Source organism: Bombina bombina, chromosome 4 (genome assembly GCF_027579735.1).
Source record: "Bombina bombina isolate aBomBom1 chromosome 4, aBomBom1.pri, whole genome shotgun sequence".
Taxonomy (NCBI): Eukaryota; Metazoa; Chordata; class Amphibia; order Anura; family Bombinatoridae; genus Bombina; species Bombina bombina.
Window position 1 is genome coordinate 998,493,732 of NC_069502.1, and position 21,913 is coordinate 998,515,644.

General features: G+C 33.4%; 1 protein-coding gene across 5 annotated transcripts in view; it reads left to right on the plus strand.

Annotated features, from left to right (window-relative positions):
* EHBP1 (EH domain binding protein 1) overlaps positions 1-21,913 on the plus strand; it is a 1,033,533-nt gene that overhangs the window by 949,824 nt on the left and 61,796 nt on the right. For all 5 annotated transcript variants that reach the window (XM_053712059.1, XM_053712060.1, XM_053712061.1 and 2 more), the window contains one exon: positions 20,068-20,167. In XM_053712059.1, coding sequence (XP_053568034.1) covers positions 20,068-20,167 — 100 coding nt within the window. The remainder of the gene's footprint in view (positions 1-20,067; positions 20,168-21,913) is intronic.

Below are 21,913 nucleotides of genomic sequence, written 5' to 3' on the forward strand. Positions count from 1 at the left end.
AGAGCGCACTTCCATAGGCTCCAATGGGAGCCTCGTTCTGATGCCAATAGACACGCAGAACCTAGCACAGCGAAAGGAATAAGTCGCGCAGCGTTGGGCAGCAAAGTTTAAATAGATATCTATGTGTTGTTATATGTGTGTATATACACATATTAACACATAAATATATATTTATATAAGCATATACATATATAATAACAGTTAAAACACAGTCCCCATAGACCGCTATGTAAAGGCACTTTTCAGTGCCGTTTTTTTTTTTTTTAATGCCCCACATCCCCTCACCCCTCTGCTTTGTGCAGTTATTTAATACATTTTTTTTAAAAAGATGCTAATATTTATTTATTTTTAAAAAACGGAACACTACACTTTATTTTGGGGGCAATTGCGGGACATTTAGTTAACTAACCAGAGGTCTGACCTCTGGTTAATGAAGTGTAGTGCAAAGTGCTACAATGAGCACACGGTAGCATTAACCAGCCATTCGTAATGGCTGTTTATTTAACTTGCGCCGTAAACCGGCACACGTTAAATTAGTGTTCCACTTGTAATCTAGCTCTTAATTAATATACTTGCATTATTTACTTTTCCTGCTATTAACTATTTTAGCCTGCTTTTCTGTAATTTTACTCTGGAAATTATAGTTTTTCACAGCCTACTGAGAGACTGGAGTGCATCACGCAGGATATATATATATAACTGACCCTGCAACATCCTATAAAGTGGCCCTTGATCATTGCATGTGCTTGTTTTTTTTTTTTTTTTATCTGCCACAAGTCAATCGTGCAAAGGAAATACGCTAAACTTATTTCAAGGTTTTTCTAATGGTTTGTCTTTGAGCAGCAAAACAATTCACATTTTGATAACAAAACAACCCTCTGAAAGTGTTTACAATATTTTAATTACAATACGAGGTGAGGGGAAGCAGAGTATCAATAAACAGGAGACTTAAATCTTGCAAATGTAATGAAATAAATCTTAATATATATATTAGTTTAGACTTCCTGCCACAGAATCAGAGAAAGAAACAAGTAACAACTAACAAAGTAATTGTAATAGGATATACCATTAATTATAGGTAGTTCTAATCTGCGTTTGAAATAACTCTGCTGAGTTGAAATGGTTAAGCGATATAAAGTAATAATTCAATATCATTCACACTATTATCCTTATTGAAAGCATATTTATAAAAAAAAGGAAAAAGAGAATTATCATGCATACAATTGGCTTGAGCTCAAATTAAAAACATTTAAACCAAGATCAATAATAGACTTCCCATCTAAGTTATTAGAACTTGTATAATGTTAAATTGTAACAGCCAGCAGAAAAAATATCAATAACAACTAAGCCCTAACAATCCGAGCGCTAAGGTTAAGTTATCTTTACAATTTTAAGCTAACTGCTAGGCTGAGATATCCACATAAAAGATAGGGAATCTTATTTTATAACATGGTAAGCAAGTTAAAAAAACAGAGAGACAGAGCTTCTCCAAAGGACCCCTTAGTGTTTACAATATAAATATATATATATATATATATATATATATATATATATATATATATATATATATCATTTGCAGATTGTTTGCTATGCAGTGCTTAGTTGCTGATACAGTGTCAGTTTAAATCTCAAACTTTGTTTGAATGTTAGGCCATATTAGATCCTTGTCATGTAATTGCATGCAAAACAGACAGCTACCATTTCAGCTTGAATCCAAAGGAAATTGTAGAAAATATTTTCTGGGAAAGCATATTCCATTTTCCACGTGGATAAGTAATTGTTTACATATTTGTTTCAAAGCTGGACTTAGACACTCATGACTGGCTGCTTCAAGAAACTTTATTGGCAGAAAGTAGTATAGACTTTACATTTTTTTTTTTTTTCAAGACTAGAAAGATCACCGTACCTTGTCTACATTTGGGAACTATTAAGTATTTTATATGGAATTATTACAATTGCATAAAGGAGTAGACTATGTTATTAAGGCTTTGATAGAAACTGCTGCATTTCTGATATTGTTCTTGTAGTATTCGCTATATAACAAGTGTGGTTAGGATTAAATGCATTATCAGTATTAAATAAGTGCATTATTTTTATGTAAGGAAGTTCTGAAAAATAAAAAATCTGCATTGGGAAATGCATTCCTTATACCCGTATTATACACTTAGCACCTTGAAATTGTGTGAAAGCAATATATAAATATATTTATATTAAAATGTATAGTGTTAGCATAGCTCAAAACATATTTCACTTTTGGGATTTATTTTATTTTTTTATTTTTATATTTCACTGATAATATGTTTTGGTTAGAAATAATGTTTTTAGTAATTGCTTTGCTAAAAGTTTTATTCATAGGGGTGGATATTTTTCATTAGTTAAATTTCAAATTTGGATATATACTAATTTCATAGTATAGGAGTACGGTTTTTATATTCCTCTTAGACAGTTCATTCAAATATAATGTTACTGTTTTCTGGAGTTCATTCCAGCTCCTAGTAAAGGGCTGTGCACAGCTTCAGTTATTGAAGATCAATAAAGCTTATAATAATTTTTGCATGTGTAATCTCAGTAACCATGGTGGTAAGCAGGGAGAACAAATACAATTTATATATATTTGTCCATGTGCTTCGACCTGAAAGAGTCCGTTTTTACTGCTTAGCTGTAAGCAAATGTTCAGTAATTGTTTGTCATTTTAAGGGCTTATTATTGGCCATCTATGTTTAGCTAGACTAAGATTGCTAATTTCACACTAAATTATGTGATTTTGATGACATGTATTGCAATGGTATATTCTCATTGCTGGTTGCAAGGTTATAAGTCCCCTAACCACCGAGGACTGCTGAGATTTACTACCCTTCCTGGCAGCCGAACAGTTAAAACTCAGTATGTTTACTGTTGGCTTGCTTAAGAGTTTTAATATAGTCTTTTTCATACAATCTGTGGTTTGTTTTCTGTCAAATTGCTTAGTGACAAAGTATAAATCTTTATAAATGTGGAAATGGGGGAGTCATTTTTTCATGTCTATGGATAAGGTCCTGTGATAATAGAAACATTACACCTTTAGCCCTGAGTGTTTTTTGTTGTTGTTTTTTTGCAGTAATGTATATTTTTATACTATTATACCAAGGAATTTTTTTTTTGGTGCTTTTAGGTAAGGGGCGCTCATTTGGAATACCTTCTCCTTTCAGTGTGTTTTTGCAGATAACTGTAGTATAATTCTCTTTTTTAGTATCATAGCTTAATATGTGTAGCAATGGATTATAGGTTTGCTTATAGTGCAGTGACTACTTTCCTTCCCAATCATATTGCATTCTTTAATCTGAAATACTATTTTATGTATTAAATAGTGATTTACATAAGCATGAGTCTTGCCTATAACTGTGTTGTTAAACCATTCTGGATGCACATATGTGAAATGCTTTATCAGGATGGTCAGGAGATGAGAGTGAATTTTTTTCCATTTTAACAGCTTGTGAAATGTGATGTTTGAAACGGTTCTTTGAGAGTGAGCAGATTATGCCTTGCATAGTGACTCTTAGCAGCATTCTGGGAAATGAGCTGTTGACATTCTTTTGGGTCATCATCCAAGATAGGAGGGCAACCACAAGGATTTAGCAGATAAATTCATCCTAAAAGACTTTTATCCATTTCACTGCAACTTGGAGACATTCATGTAGGATAGCAGCATTAATGTAGTCTTTATAGCCCATCAAAGTAAGCTGTATGTTTAATAAAAATCAAATGGCCAGGATAATAACTTGCTTAGGTCTTCTAAGAGGTAATACTTTATTTACATAATTCTGGAGCATAAACCAATCCCGCTACCACCCTCTCACAAGTCTCTGAAGAACAGAGATGTATTTGTTTAAAGATATGTTTTTGAATTGTAATCAACTTTATCTTTCTCCAATTCATCCTTAGCTCTTTGTAAATAATCGAATTTCAATTAAATTCTTTATCATATTGTGTTTGAAGCAAAATGGCACTGTACAATCGTTCTTTCCCTTTTTTCAATAGCAATCCAGCTCACTTGCAGTTTTATGTCAGACTTTTTAATTCAGGTGTTAGAGAAGGTCACAGATGACAGCATAAGGTGAAAGGAATAAATTGGTGTAAATTTTCTCGTATACATGGATAGAAAAAACTTAGTGACTTAGTTTACAGTGATACTATAGACTGGCCATTCAATGAAGGTTCCCACAATGCATTGTGCAATCCAGGAGCTAACAAACACCCTGCTGCGTTAAAAAACTCCCAAAAAGACAAAGGCACAATGAAACAGAAAGCTTACCACCGGCAGCTTTCAAAACGACAAACCAGGCAAACTATACATCTCCACCACTCCAATTTTGTCAGAATGCTAATGAGCTTGCTCTGATCTTTACCCGGCTTCCCGTGTTTTCTGCATCTTCAAGGACCACATGGCGCTAGCAAAATAAAGACAACTAAATGAGAATTTCGAATGCTTTTTGTGTCCAGCCCTGGTGCTTTTCAGGCAACGCACTCGTTGACTATTCTACGCTAAAAAAAAGAATACAACAGGGGGCTGGGTATGAACTCTCAAAAAGAGGAAAATTTGTACGAAAGTAAATTAGTGTGATGAGGCAAATATGAGAGAATTTCTTATTAATTTCCACTTCATCATATCAATGACACCTTCAGTCTCACTCACGCTCTCATAACAAGAGATCATGATAAAAGATGAATGAGTCTGTGCTATTCACAGTCAGTGTTTAGTGGATTTTTTTTTTTTTTTTTTAAATAGCCGCATTCGACATAAAAGGAACCAGGAAGTACTCTGCATTTGCAGTTGAGATCACTAGTTAATGGGATGATGTCTTTTTAGCTTTTGTCACAAGATTATTAGAAAAGATGGGATTCTGTTTTCATCATTTCATAGGTTGGAGTGCCTGTTGAGTATAAGTGTTAAAATACAGGTTTTTCAGTATTGTTTCACATGCAAAGCATAGTCCTTTATTGTGTAACACCTTCTCTGTTTGCAGGGTATTTTATCATGCATTTCCTACAGATTGTCATTTATGCATTAATCACTTGCGATCTTAACGTTTCTTGTGTAGTTCTTTGTATATGTAATTTATTTACAAGGAACCTATCTTAGAAAAATAGCTTATAAAGTAGCGTATCTGGTTTAAAATAATAATTATTCCTTTATATTATTTTGGGGCATGCGCTTGATGTGTATTTCACTTCTATTCTGTTATGAAGTATTTGTGTATTTAAAAACAAACTAGGCATAATATATTTTTACATAAATAAAAAATATAAAGTTACCTTACTTGCAACCCTTGTTAGAACCTCTTTGAATTACTCTTTCTATTGGTAGGTAGAGAAAATACAGCCAATCATATGCTGTATCCTCCAAACAGTCATGCACTATAGAATGTTGTTCCCAACTAATTATTTACTAAATTCTTTAGCAAAACAAGTACCACCGCCGAGTCCTGAAGCGCATAGGGCATAGAAATCGCCTATCAACAACAATAATTGTGCATTGAGAACTTCATGAAATTAGTTTCATGGCCAAGCAGTTATACACAAGCCTTACATCAACATATGCAATTCCAAGCATCTGCTGGAGTGGTGTAAAGCACTCCATAACTGGACTCTTAAAGGACCAGTAAGTACAGTAGATTTGCATAATCAACAAATGCCTGATAACAAGACAATGCAATGGCACTTAGTCTGAACTCCCAGACAGTAGTAATTTTTTTCTGACAAATTTCAAAGTTATTACTTTTTCCTCTCCCCCTGTACTATGTGACATCCATTAGCCAATCCAAATGCATAAACATATATTCTGTGAATTCTTGTACATGCTCAGTAGGAGCTGGTGACTCAAAAAGTGTAAATATAAAAAGACTGTGCACATTTTGTTAATGGAAGTAAATAGGAACATTGTTTAAAATCGCTGCTCTATCTGAATCGTGAAAGTTTAATTTTTACTTGGGTGTCCCTTTAAGCAGAGGAAATGTGTTCTTTGGAGTGATGAATCACACTTCACTTTCTAGGAGTCTGATGGAAGACTCGTCTGGGTGTGGTGAATGCCAGGAGAACACTTCCTACCACAGTGTATAGTGCCTACTGTAAAGTTTGGTGGTGAAGGCATAATGGTGTGGGGATGTTTGTCAAGGTTTGGGCTAGGCCCTTTTGTTTTAATGAAGGGTCATCTTAATGCTACAGGATGCAAAGACATTTTAAACAATTGGGCATTACAACTTTGTTGCAACAGTTTGGGGAAGGTTCTTTTCTGTTCCAGCATGATGGTGCCCCTGACAACAAAGTGAGGTCCATGAAGACAGTTCAACCCCATTGAACGCCTTTGGGATGAATTGTAATGCTGATTGTGAGCCAGACCTTCTCATCCAACATCAGTGCCTTACCTCACAAATGCTCTTTTGACTGAATGGGCATAAATGCCCACAGACACACTCCAAAATCTTGTAGAAAGTCTTACCAGAAGAGATGCAGCTGTTATAGCCACAAAGGGGGACGGGCATTTCCGAATTAATGCCCATCGTTTTAGAATGGGATGTCCAACAAGCTCATATAGGTGGGATAGTCTGGTGTAGTGTTCACCACAGAAACTTTTGCCAGCCAAGTAGCATAATGAAGTAACTGGGTGGCATTATGAATTAGTCAAATGGGAGCAGTGTAATATTTTGCATTATTTTATTTCTAAATGTTATTTATTCTATCTAGAGTGCAAATAAATTGCATATTTTCACGAAAATCTATTTAATTATGATTTGTAAGACAAATACTAAAAAAATTAATGTCAGTTTATTTTTGCTTAATATTGGCTTAAAAGTACATTAACCTGCTGGGTACAAGTACATTTGAATGGTTACTACTCGCAATGCTTTTGTTTTTCCTAGTGTACTTGCATCTCTCATTAAAGCTTTTCTCTTTTTTAACCCTTTAAAATTTCTGGTTAGTGAAGCTCTGCATCTTCACACTGGGTGCCGACATCTTGGATTTTAGGTATTCTTGTTTCTTGTGACATAAGTTGTGCCCATTGACAGACCAGTGATATTGTTGTCTTCGTGACAAGCCATAGCCTGCACTTCAGTTTAGCACTAGACAATGCAAGTTTTAGTTTTTTTCTGACAGTTTGTATTCTAATAAATAAATCCCTATAAAAAATCATTCTCTAGTTCCTAAGGTATTGTGTTACTTGTTATTTAATATTACTGGTGGTTCTTAAGTTTCAAATACATTTAGAAAACTCTGTCCCAAAATACAATACATTAGATTAATAAATGATCCTATTTGTATTTTCACCATGCAATTAAATACGTGGCACCATAAATACAGGAAGCACAATATGTATTTTTAATAAACCTAACACTTTGCAATTTGTAATTCTTAATGAATGATATAAATCATGACTGTTATTACTCATAACATCTGATGATGAGGCTGTGTCTTGTGGTGACATGAGCTAAAATTACCTTGTTTAATATGGAGAGCATAATGTTTTAGGCATGTGGTATGTATTTTTTTTTTTAATACTTAAAAAAAAAAAAAAAAAAAAAAAATATATATATATATATATATATATATATACCATAAAATGAAATTGTTTCTAAAGAGGGTGAAATGTTTCAAATACATACTCATATGGAATGAAATTAATGATTGATTACCTAGATTCCAGTCCATACCTTCATGATTTCTGCATGTTTTCATGTCCCACAACCCTTTTGTAATGTACATCAACAAATTAGTGTAAAAATTTGCACAAGGATATACTCCAACATTAAGTCAAAATATGTGTTCAAAGGGGTTAATCTTCTTTCCCAGCCAACGATTCCTCAAAAAGTAAAAGAAGCAAATTAGGGAAGTACTTAGAGGTTATTTATAAGTGTGTAATGAAAGATACTCGCACTTCAGAGAGCGATCACCTAGCTCTCAGTATGCCAGCAGTATCAAGCCCCTTGGCTAAATGGAGTAAACTTGAGCCTCAGATCATGTTTTAAAGCACATTTATTAAAAGACTGATACAGTGGCCTATAGAACATCAGCAAGGTTTAAGATCATGCATATATCAACCACTGCTGCAAAGTCACAAGTCCACAGAGTTATTCTAAGCATTCTCCATTCAGCAACTGCAGTAATACATAGCTAAGTTCCGCTCTCTCTGTGACGTATCTGCTCACTCAGTCCAATCAGTTCCTCCAACGTACATTTCACCAGATAGGCTGACTTTTTCAAGAATATCCTCCAATTCCAGCTACTCTTTTTTTTAAATCTCCCAACTACCATACATCAGAGGGAGTGATTGGACTGAGTGAACCAAAACATCACAGAGAGGGTAGGACTATGCTGAACGGAGAATGCTGAGAATTACTCCGTGAACTTGTGACTTTGAAGTGGTGATAGTTATATACATTATCTTGAGCTTGCTGATGTTCTATAGGTCACTTTATCAGTCTTTTAATAAATGTGTTTTTAAACATAACCCGAGGTTCCAGTTTACTCCGTTTAGCCAAGGGGCCTGTGTTGTATATTGCTGGTGGTCGTCCTATGAGCTTGGCTGTATTCAATGCCTCCATCTCCAGAGCATTATTAGGTGTATGACGTTGAGGCAAGCACTTAGCAGGAGCATGAAGCAGGGGCGTATTTTGGCCTAGGCAAACAAGGCACTTGCCTAGGACGGCAGATTGAGAGGGGGCAGCACTTTTTTTGTGGCTATATTTGTTAAAAGTTTTCAGTTATTTTAGAAGCATTATACAGGTATATAATGGGATATTTTGCCCAAAGAGCTTATATTCTATAGGGTATAATAAGAGACTGCCCATTGAGCTTACAGTTTAGAGGTAGTTCTGAACCTTTTTTTTTATTCAGCTAGCTATTGCCTTTAGTTCTGTTGGCTTTCAGCACTTAAAGTGCCATAAAACATGTTGAAATCTGTGCATATCCTAAAAGGACTAATTAAGTAAAAGGTTTGAATTAAGAAATTGTTTAAAAATTGCTGGCAAGTATTTTAAAATAATTTTCACAAATAAGCAAAACTACTTACATAGCAATGCTGTCTAGAGACTGTGCTCCCCCCCCCCTTATCAGTGTTTAGACACAGGCATTGTTTTTCAACTGAGTTCACAGCTTCTAGGCATGCTCCAGCAGATAATCACTATGCAAGTTTGCATTCTACCAAAGCTACAATAGATATAGGTACAGCCATAGACGGAAATGTGTGTGTGGGGGGGGGGGGGGGGGGGTTAGAGCTTTTAATTAAAATGAATATTATATTTTGTCTCTATCCCAACTTGTTTTATGTTCCTTTTAATATTGTGTTTGGGGAAGTATTGTTTTAACAAATCTGTGTTTGGGCTTGGGTTTTTTATATAACTTGCAATAGACAGATATGTAAGTGGGAAGGGGGGCAGGGTAGGGGGGCAGCACATCAGCACAAAACCTAAATACGCAACTGGCATGAAACAACTTTGCACTCTGTGTACTACAAAAATAAAGCAAAGTTTTTTTTATTCTTTTAAAACATATGAGTAATATATACGCACAGAGGCATGAAGGTGTAGTATGTCTATGTCCAGAGTGATTCATAGGAAGCTAGTATTTTATTAGTAGTTGTTGATTTTTAAAAACGGTGTGGCAAGCAGCCTACTATAATCAGAATTGTGCTTGCTAAGATTTTACAAGAAATTTATTTATTTCTGAACATACATAATTTGTTTATGTTTTATAATCTCTGGCATATGCAATGTTCTTTACAAAGTTTTACAATTAGTAAACATCTACATTGAGTCAGTTACTTGGAAACTTTTATTTTATACAAACAATTGCTGTATTAGTTGGTTAATTCACTTTTTGTTTTCTGTTTTTTATACCAGTTCTGACAAACGTCTTAATAATAACTTAAGTCGCCCTAATATACATTCACTTCCAAGTTGAATAATCCCCTGACAATGAATGTTTCTTTGATATTTATAGTCTACTCTAACATATTTTCCAGCTATATTTTAACTTCATAAGTGAAGTAGAATTGAATAACTGACAAATACACAATTAAAAGACAATGCAATAGCTCTTACTTTGACTTTGAATTTCGCCAGAAAATATCTACTGCTTATTTTAAAGTGAATCCAAATTTTTTCTCCCCCTTTATCATGTGACAGCCATCAGCCAATCACAAAATGTATATATTGTGCACTTTTGTACATGCTCAGTAGTTGCCAAAGCCCCAGAAAGTGTGTCTATAAAAATATGCAACGTTTGATGATGGAAGTATAATGGAAAGTTTTTTTAAAATTTCATGAAACTTAATTTTTTTACTTTAGTTGCCCTTTAAAGCAGGGGTGGGCAATTACTGTGTTATGGACTACATCTCCCATAATGCTCTTTCAGCCATAATGCAGGCAAAGCATCATGGGAGATGTAGTCCATAACATCTGGAGGGCCGGTAATTGCCCACCCCTACTTTAAAGGGGATACTTAATTACAAATTAACCTTGCGTTATATAAACAGAGCATGCAATTTAAATCGGAAATATTTTAAATTTCACTTCTGTTATGAAAACATCTGCAATATTTTTATGTACACACTTTCTGCTACTGAGCATGTGCAAGATTCTACAAAATATACATATATGTATTTTGTGGTTGGCTGATGGCTGTCACGTGATACAGGGGAAGGAAATGGATGTAATTTTTAAATTTGTTAGAAAATCTACAACTCATTTTAAATTCAGACTAAGTGATATTGCGTTATCTTTTTATTACTCATTTGTTGAGTATGCAATATTACTGTATTTAATGTTCCTTTAATAGTGGATTATTTAATACATAGGAAATAGAGTATTATTTTTTTTCCTTTTAAATACACTTCCCTCCTAAATGTTACTTAAAGGGACACTCAAGTCAAAGTTAAACTTTCATGGTTCAGATAGAGCATGCAATTTTAGACAACTTTCCAATTTACTTCCATGAACAAAATGTGTATAGTCTTTTTATATTTACACTTTTAGTCACCAGCTTCTACTTGAGCATTTGCAAGAATTCACAGAATATACATATATTTATTTGTGATTGGCTGATGAATGTCACATGAAGGAAGCAGTGGGAGTGAAAAAAAGACATGACTTTGCGTTTCCCTAGCACTTTTTATATATTTTGCCAGCATTTAATGTGTCTTGTATTTGAGTTATTATATCAACATATTTTATATATACCTATTGCTTGTATCAATACCTTAATCATTTTTGACTTGTTAAAATTTTGCTCAAACAAGAAATTCTGCAATAATAATATTTTGTGTCAAGTGATAAGTGAGCTCCACATTGTTTGATCTCACTGACAGACAGACAGATGGATATATATATATATATATATATATATATATATATATATATATATATATATATATATATATATATATATATATATATATCCATCTTCTATGTTAAAGCATTTTGGCTGCCTTTTTTTGTCTAACACCAGAGATCTCATATTGTTGAGCTTTTATAACTTTTGTGTGCAATATGTTTATTAGATGGTGTAATTATGAATGTAACTGTACTTTTGTTCTTTTGTAATGCATTTATGATGTGTTTTGTGCAACTTTTTAGTTTTGTAAAACAGTTAACCAGAGCTCTGAAGTCACAGTAATCATTCTAGTGTAAATTGCGATTGTGCTCAAGTGATCGCGTGTTACTTTCAACTCCTAATACCAACGGTAAGACCGATGTGTGCGCAAACATTGCTCCACTTGTAAACTAGCCCTTAGAAAGCTTAATTTGTTTTAAAGCATTTTTTCTCTTTATGATAATAGTTAGATAATGCCATTCTTCATTAATAAACGTTTGCTAAGAAACTGCAAAGAATAAAATGTCACTGTAGAAATAAATATTTAACTTTTGAACATTTAAATTCTAATTAGAAAATCTAAAAAAAATATGTCTAGCCTTACATGTACATGTGAAGTCTGCTTTTCCTAGTTAGTATTAATTAAACTAAATAAATGATAAATAGACTGATGTAATAAAAGCAGAAAATAGCTGAGGATAATATGCAGATGTACTTTTTAAAATAATGAAGTGTAAAGTTTTAGCAATTGACACTACGATGCTTTAATATAGGTTTCCTTATCTGCTAAGGCCAATTATGGAAATTTATAAATGGGTATGGGTCACTAGAGTATGCAACCAATGACTGTGTGGAGGCTGTACGCCCACTTTTAACAGGAATTAGAAAGCACAGAATTATAAAATAAAAATTATAAAAAAAGGGAACAAAATAAATTATGAAAATGTATGTTTTTTTACTACTTATAATTTAACATTTTATATTACAATTTCATATTATTTAATGTCCCTTTAATTATGATAGATTAACAAGACTGCCACTTTCTGAATACATTTCTGATATAGACAAATACACAATTAAAAGACAAAGCAAATAGCACTTACTTTGAATTTGAAATGAACACTAGAATATTTTTTTGCCAAATTTCAAAATGAATCCAGTTTTCCCCTCCCCCTGTATCATGTGACAGCCGTCAGCCAATCACAAAATGCATATAAGATTATTCTGTGCACTTTTGCACATGCTCAGTAGGAGCTGGAGCCTCAGAATGTGTGCTGATAAAAAGATTGTACATGTTTTCATAAAGGGAGATATTGAAAAGTTGTTTTACATTGTATTCTTTATCTGAATTATGAAACTTGAATTTCTGCTTTATTGGCTTTTTAAATCCAAAGTTTAGCTTTGTTTGGTGCCCTGCTCTGACGTTGTTAAAATGTCATGCGTCATTAAACTTGTTCATTGTGTCATGTTTATCAGTAATCGCTGAAATTACACAGGCAATGTTATGGAGTTGTGTTAGCGCTAGTAAAGTAATGTATTGTAGGCTTACTTGGGTGTCATAAGGGTTAACGACATGTTGACCCTGCAACATATGAGTGGTACTTTTATGTCTTACACTGCTTTATAGTATTGTATTGCTAATAAAATAATTTGTGTACTTACTATCCAGCATAAAAATAATTACGGGAGCCTGATATGAAACACAGGAATGTAAACTTTGTCAAGCATCTGAATTAATTAGCATTATCTTTGATTTGCTAAAATTAAGTATGCAAACAAACATTCCTTTTGCACACAGAAATGGTTTAATGCTGTAAAATTGTGCGTGTGTGGTGGAGTGAGACTTGTCACATGTTTATCAGCAAGAAACAAGGATTTCTAAAATGTGGTGATTTTAAGCAGATGGTGTTAAACAATGTGGGTTAAATTCTGAATGTTACAAGTTTAAAGTAAGTGACAAAATTCAGAATCCTTTCTCCACAGATTAGGTTTTGTCGAAGTACTAAAACTGCTTTTTTCTCTTCTGCCTCCAAACCACTAGAATTCAGCTGTCCTTTATTTTTTTCAGTAGCAAGACTGCTTTACTACTACAGCCTACTTCAAGTAATTAAATCAATCCTTTGTACATACCGTATTCTCTTCTAGTGACGGTACGAGATCTGATTATATGCTTCATGCATATTCAAAGTGAGGTACTGACAGCTCTTTAATGAGCTCTTACTTAATCAGTGTGAACAATGTTCATCTTGTTTTTTTTCTTCTTTTTTTCTTCTCTTCTCCTTCAACATTAGCATGGGGAACTTAAGGGGAAAAATGAAACATTCATTTTGGGGGGAAAAAAATTTAGTTTGAAAAGTGCATGCGCTTTGGAAGTTAAATTCTGCTCTTTATAAGTTTTATGGGCAAATTGGATTACTGATATTGGATTAAATAACAAATGGATAAAGGAGAAATAAGAAAAGCGAAAGGTGATCACAGTCTCTCATTTTAATTTTTTATTTTTTTTAAATGTTGTTTCATATAAAGCTTAAAAAGCATTTAAATAGTTATTAAAAGCATAATGAATTTTTAATGATGAGGCCCCTTAATGCATCTTTTAGAAATTAGATTGTAGGTCTCTCCAGAGGCAAAGGTGTTAAAAATCAATGACATAATTTCCAAAGATAAGAGTGGGTTTTAAAGGTTTTGTTTTTCCCTTTAGGTTTCTAGACACATGGATTGTGCTAGATAAGAAGTTAGAATTTTACTTAATCAATGTTTTGCCAAGCATGATTTTTTTAATTAAATTTAAAGAATGAATTTTGCTGTTTTTTTTCCAGGGGGCAGCTTGTATGGATTTATTGCTACAATTGTATTTATTTTTTATATACTGTTATTGGATAATACTGTAGTACTAACTCCCTTTAGTCCCCATTACTGCCATTATTACAAAATAGGGAACTGAATCTAGAAGAAAATATTAATAAAAAATAAATTTGCCTTAGTTAATAAAGATATTTCCATATTTTCCATATTAGCAAATGGTGAGCTGAAATAAGAGCAATATTTATTAAATGCAGGTATGAGATACTTGGTTAATTGTTGTTTTTATAAGCAAATTACTTTCATATCAATTTTGCATCCCTGACAAGAACATTTTATAAGGAAAATTACAGATTTTGAAAAATGATGTATAGATATTAGGTCTAAAAAAAAAGCATACTTTATCAAAGCTATACAATATCTTATAAAATTGCAGTAAGATTAAATTGGGAAAAATATTTGTGAGAGGTTTGAACCATTGAAGAATATGTGGATTAGGAAGCATTCATTCTCCCTATATCTGTGAGTATGTTAGAAACTCAAAATAATTCCAAGTTTAATGGTATATGGCACCAGGCAAAGTTTAAAAAATTAAATTAAAAAATGTTGAATATTGTTGGAGAGGATGCCAAGTAGTTGGTACATTTATTATTTATTTGGTGAGAATGCCCATATCTGGAGGTTTATTGGACCAAAATAATAAAACTTGTTCATAAAGCAATAAACAATCAAATTGTATAATAATCAAGTGTAAAAAACTTACGGCTAGCTCCTTGACATCCTTTAAACAATGCAAAAATACTCATTTCCTTATATAGGGAAAAAAAGAAGATACTCCCTCTTATGAAGAATGAATAGAAAAAGTCAGTAATGTTCTTGTATTAGTAAAATATTCCCATGTTAAAAAGGGAACACTTAAAAACTAATTCAGAACTGGTTAGAATGGGGGGATCTCTGTTGTGAACATATATATTTCCTATGTTTTTTATTCAAGTAAAGTTTAACATAAGAGTCTTATTGAATATACATAACTTTGCCTCTTGGAGTGAAAAATGTGAGATGATATACTGAATTAATGTATATGTATATATATGTGTGTGTATATATATATATATATATATATATATATATATATATATATATATATATATATATATATATGTATGTATGGTTTTTTTTTTAAATCTTTTCTGCAAATGTACATGTGCAGTTTCCATTACCCAGCACAGCATCAGCAATATTTTAAAACAATTGATCAAGTAGCAAAATGCAACTCAAAATCACAGGTCGAATTATTGAAAATATCTAGCAGATTAATGATATAGCCAACAAGGGCTATAATGTACAAAACTGAAAACAAAAGAAGTTAATACCTTATTCAACCTATTAAACTATAAATAACAAAAACTGCAAAGGAGTAATACATCGTCAACAAATTAAATAAAACACTACCAGTCTAAATGTATATTTGAAACACCTTGTGTATCAAACTGACCAAAGTATAGATCAATTTGGCCTCTTTGTTAATTAATCTTTGCTGTGTCACCTCTCCTAGACAGCGAGGGGCATGGTCCATAACATGTATCACTTGCTAGCCTGAGAAAAGCCGAGCTGATTAAGAGACATTATTTCCAAAATTGACCTAATGGAAGATGTATGACTGACCATGCATATTTATAGGGTATCCACTGTCTTCCCCACAAAGAAAATACCACTAATACTGTGTAGAAGTTACACCACAAATTGTGTAGTGCAGCTTCTTTGAAACGTAGTATAACATTCTGATGAGAGGACCTGTGTAATTATTATAGCCTGACCTAGACAGAGGAAATCATCTTTTGGGAGAATGCCCTAGTTGCTCTAAATCTGTATTCGAGCTGTTATCGGTCTGTAAAATCCACCTATTTTCCATGATAAATTGAAAATATCTGTTGACATCTTCCATATTTATCTCTTGTTGGTCTTTAATATGATGCTCCACAGACTTCCACAGCTATATAGCATGATAACCTTAGACTGAAATTCACTACCAAGTCATATATAAGCATAATAAGCCAACTGTTTAAGTTGGTTTATAACCTTTATTTTTTTTGGCGCTCTACAAATACCTGATAATAATAATAAGGTATCTCAGTTAAATAAGTTGCATGTAGATACACTATATGGCCAAAAGGATGTTGAGTGGACACCTGACCATCACATGTATGAGTTTTTGGGCATCCCATTCCAACACCATGAGTAGTAATATAGAGTTGCCCCCCTTTGCGGCCGCAACTTTTGATGACTCTCCAGACGCACAGTTCTTTTGCTGATGCTGTTTCCAGAGGACATTTGGAATTCTGTAGTAGGTGATGCAATAGACGCTAGGATATTTTTATGTGCTACAATCTTCAGCGCTCAACGGCCCCATTGTGTGAGTGTGTGTGTGGTCTACCAGTTTGTGGCTGGGCTGTTGTTGCTCCTAAATGCTTTAACTTCACATATTCGCACTTACAGTTGACAAGGGAAGATCTAGTAGGGTAGAAATTTAGCAAACTGACATGACAGTGGCATGTCAAAAGCCACTGAGCTCTTTAGTATGATTCACTGTACTGCCAATGTTTATCTATAGAGATTTTATTGCTATCTGCAGGATTTTATGCACATGATAGTAATGGGTGTGGTTGAAACACTTAAATTCAATAATTAGTAGGGGTGTCAACATTATTTTGACCATATAGCGTATATCTACATCTAGAAATGGTATTGGCTCTGGGGTTTTCTCTAAGTATGAATACTTGGAAAATGTGCTAATGGACAGTTTTGAATTATGTAGTCACAAATATATACTGCATAAAAAACTATATATAATATACCTCATCCCTTTCTCCAATTAGGATCTTGCTAGGCTATGCATGAATTGACTCAAGCAGGAAAGGGAGGGGTATAAAGTGGGTTAGAATTTGGGGAGGCATTTCTACCTACTTCATTGCACAAACCCCATTTAGCAATTTTCTTTGTTAATAATATTTAATATAACTTTTTTTGATACATTTTTATGTTATGAGCCTTTTCCAGTGATGCAAGGATAATTTATTTAAACAAGACTGCACACTGTTTCGTATTCCTCCATTTTTCTGCAATAAATATCACTTTGACAATAAAGAATTCTGAAGCCACAAGACATACAACTCCTTAACAAATTTAGGTGCTCAGTATGTATATATATTTATGTATATCCTCCGTGTGTGTCTGCACTCCCAATGCTGTGTAGTCATCAACCAGGGTGCAAAGTCAAACAAGTATACAGTCTATATCCAATAAAGGACTGCACTCACTGGATTTAGTTTCAGAAACCTTCAAATCTTTATTGTGGTGCCACAATAAAGATTTGAAGGTTTCTGAAACTAAATCCAGTGAGTGCAGTCCTTTATTGGATATAGACTATATTTATGTATATATATATATATATATATATATATATATTATTTTTTTATGTATATATCATGACTTGTGCTGTAAACTGGAAATCACATCATTTTACTGCAATCCTATGTAATACCAGTTTAAGATCACAAATTTATTCTGCCTAGTGTTAGTTTTCCATTAGGTCCTGGACAAATCCAAGATCTTATTTAATATGCATCCTTTTAGCCAAGGCTAGTATAATTATACACTCAAGATTCCACAGAAAGGAATTTTCATAGATGTCAGATTGTATGTTTTTATTAACTCAGCAGCTATGTGTAAGGCAAATAGGTTATGTCTTGTATTGTCCAGGGAATCCATCTGTTTGCCTAGTATTGAGAGTCTTTTCTTATCTCTTATTAGTTATTGACAAACCATTATCTGCACAGCTTTCATTTTTTAACCTTTGCAATATGAAGCAGGAAGAAAAAAAAACATTATTTTGTATCTGTTGGGAATGCATGAGATGGCACTAATGATACCAGATTGGAAGGTGCATGAGACGATAACAAGTATATTAACAATAAGTTAGCATAATTTAGAAGACATGCAAAATACATACAGTTACTCTTCTCGCCAAGATGCAATGGTGCATAATTTATTCTCTTAATTAAATAATTAAGTAAAACACATTATGTAAGCTTAGTTGTACCATTATAGTTTAAAGTGACAGTCTTATGCTAACTCTACAAGTAACCTGCCAATAATATGATGTTAGTTTACATGCTTACACAATCTAGCATGGCATTACAATATCTGTCCCCACCAACTTGCATAGCATGATAGTTCTTGTACCCAGTCTTCATGCATTCAGTGAGTTGTGTGCACAGTAAACGTTACAAGTGTCATTTTCTTCATTCCATATAAATTTGTAGTAAACTGGATAAATGGTTTTTGAAAGTGAAAGTTTTAAGAATACTTGGTGACAATTATTTTCATATCTACAGTAGTGTTTTACAGATTTTCCACATTTGCCATAAAGAAAAGAGGATTATACGTATCTAACTTTTTAAAAGATTTTTCTGACAGTGTGAAAGTATTTTTAATGTTTTTAGAATGTTATCTCTCTTCTGTAATGAGTGCCTTTGAACATCACAATTGTTACTTAATTTAAATTTTATTTTAAGAATGAAGTTATCAATATCACTATAACCAACATATGTGTCTATCCACATTACTTGTTGGCAGTTTTGTTGTAATAACAATGTTCTATAAAGCCACATAAATGACTTATTATGAATAATATATACTGTATCAATAACATTCTCAAAATCACAATAAAGCTGCCATAAAATTCATGATAGGCTCTATCATAGTTTCTTACAGTACTAAATCACTATTGACTGATGCATGTGGTATATGTAATTGAGTTATACTACAGTTTATTGCCATCGGATTGTGCAAGGGGTTGAGTCACTTGTGCCTATATAAATCCCTTGTCTTAGGTCTGGGCCTTAGGTGCTAACTCCTCAGAAAGCACTGCTGTCTTCATACAACCATTAGTCTGCAGTATCTTACACCTGCCAAGCCTAGAATACGCTCTTCCATTCCCTTGCACTTTTCTTGTTTTTGCACATGGTGGTGGGCTACTTAAGACCATATACTATGCAGGGCTCAAGAGCAGAGTTTGCACTTTGTAAAATAAGGAGAGCAAGCAACATTTATCTGGTCTGCAGGCTAATATAAGTACATAACTAATATAATGGTGTAACAAGGTATTTATGTGAGCAGTTGAGGCTGCAGAAGGCTGCTACAATCTGATGTGGGCTTATAGCTTGTAAAGAGAATGTATATTGTCAAGGTTGGCATTAAGGGCTGCAAGGGCTATATATGTAGGGGGGGAGAAAATAGTTGGTGTAAAGGGGGTGCAGAGAGCATGTTTTTGGTCTAGGGTCAGATGTACATATGTAGCTAGCAAGGGACACACAACATGAAAGCTGCATGCTTAAACATCTGTTTGGCATATATGTTTCATCTTGAGCAGCTCTACCTTTAAAAACCAGTGGTGTCTCATGACATAATCAGCACAATGGCTATGTCTGCATACTTGCCACTTCCGAATTTATCAAGGTGCTCTAGAAAGAGGTTTCATTAACATTTATAGTAGTTTTAAAAAAACATATATTGTATGTCTCTTTAGTTATTTTATACACATTTTGTACTTTTGGCAGCATTGGGTTGTTTTGCGATAGTTGCCATGTCACAATCTATATACTGCATTTTTTTTCTTATATGTTAAAATAAAAAATAAATATATATATATATATATATATATGTATGTGTCTGTTAGTGAGTATGTGTGTGTATATATATATATATATATATATATATATATATATATGTATGTGTGTGTGTTAGTGAGTGTGTGTGTGTGTATATATATATATATATGTGTGTATGTGTATATATATATATATATATATATATAAATAATATCTATTTATATGCCATGTTTGAATTCACTTTCTTTTTCAGGACGAAATCCAGAGGAGGAAGAGGTGATGATGCAGGAATGGTTTATGCTAGTGAACAAGAAAAATGCCCTGATCCGAAGAATGAATCAGCTGTCTCTTCTGTAAGTATACAATATCTATGTCTCAGTTTCACATTCCTGTAATAATACATGGTTGTATAGCCTTGATGTATGACAGAGATATATCTTGATCTCCACTGTGACTTTTGTCTTCTTGCAATCATGTTTACCCTCAAGAATTAGTGGCGCCAAAGATACTTCTGTTTCTTGTTATTATACGTTTCTCTGGGGTTCATAATGGTTTTCACTTACATGAAATAATACAAAGAAGCAAATAGGTGGTTGCATCAATTTCCCCTATTTCTAAGTAACTCACAAAATGTCAACAAAAATAATAGGCTCATGCAGTTTCTCTTCCATTGTTATCTCTGATTTTCTATTCTGTAAGACATTGTGGCGCAGGATTACCATCAGATAATATCCAGCCAGGGATGTAACCCAATGGTGACAAAGATCTGAGTACCTATTAGCTTGGCAGTTACATAGTGACATGCGATGGGACCGGTTGTTTGTGCCCCTGCGAGGGAGGATTAGTAATGAAGAAAGAAAACAAAGCAGACCCTGAACAACTGACTTGAAATATTTGCCAGCTTGGTATATCTATGAATGCTGAATACAGCTTGAGTGGCACTTTGTTCTTTTCAGCAGAAAAAAATAGCGCAAACAAATATATCTACTTATAAAACATAGAAACATTTATATTAGTGGGATAAATCTCCTGTACTGGGTGCAAAGTACCTACAATCTTTATTGCAGTACCTCTAATTATCAAAGGTGTCAGTAGCTGTAACTATGTCCCTTTTTAAAATGTAATTTACACAACTCATGACAAGGCGAGATGTGAGAGAAAAGGGAGATTTATATAATATAATAAGAAAAGTATGAATAATTGGTATAAAATGACCCCCTCTACACCAGATCCACAAAACACTAAATTAAACTTTCATGATTTAGATCGAGCATGTATTTTTAAACAATTTGCATCTATTTTCAAATGTGTTTCATTTTCTTGGTATTCTTTGTTGAAGGAGCAGCAAAGCCCTACTGGGAGCTACCTGAAGACATTGGGTAAACCAATTACAGAAGACGTGTGCAGCCACCAATCAGCAGCTATCTCCCAGTAGTGCATTGCTACTCCTGAGTGTCCTAGGTATACTTTTCAGCAATGGATACCAAGGGAATGAAACAAATTAGATAATAGAAAAAATTAGAAAGTTCTTTAAAATTGCATTCTCTATCTGAATCATGAAAGTTTTAATTTTGACGCTACTGCCCCTTTAATACCTAACTTTGAGACAACTAGATTTAACAAAGTCCGGACGGACATGGGTGTACATCGCTGCCTGCATTTATTATTGCACACTACGGCTAGTGTGCAACGCCGCCCCCTGCTCGCGCAGCTCATATTGGAGCTTCATAAATGGATCCCAATTATGTAGCACTGCAATTTTTATTACAACCACTCCCGCCTGTGTTATGTTCTAAAGTTCTGATTTAGATTAATATTCTGGAAAACAAATAAATATATCTTAGACATATCTTTACTGTATTTTTCTCAAATTCATCTGGAAGGCCATTCCATGTATTTGTTAAATAAAAATTGTGTTAAAAAATCTTATATTAGCAATCATACACTGCATCACAAAAGAATTGTATTAAAACATTTAATGCTATTGTTGTTTTAGCAAAGTGTACAGGATTTGGCAAATCAAAAGCAGTTTAGGGATACGCCCCTTAACAAAACCTAGTGGAAACCAAGTTTCTGGGGTACTTTACTATGGCCAATTA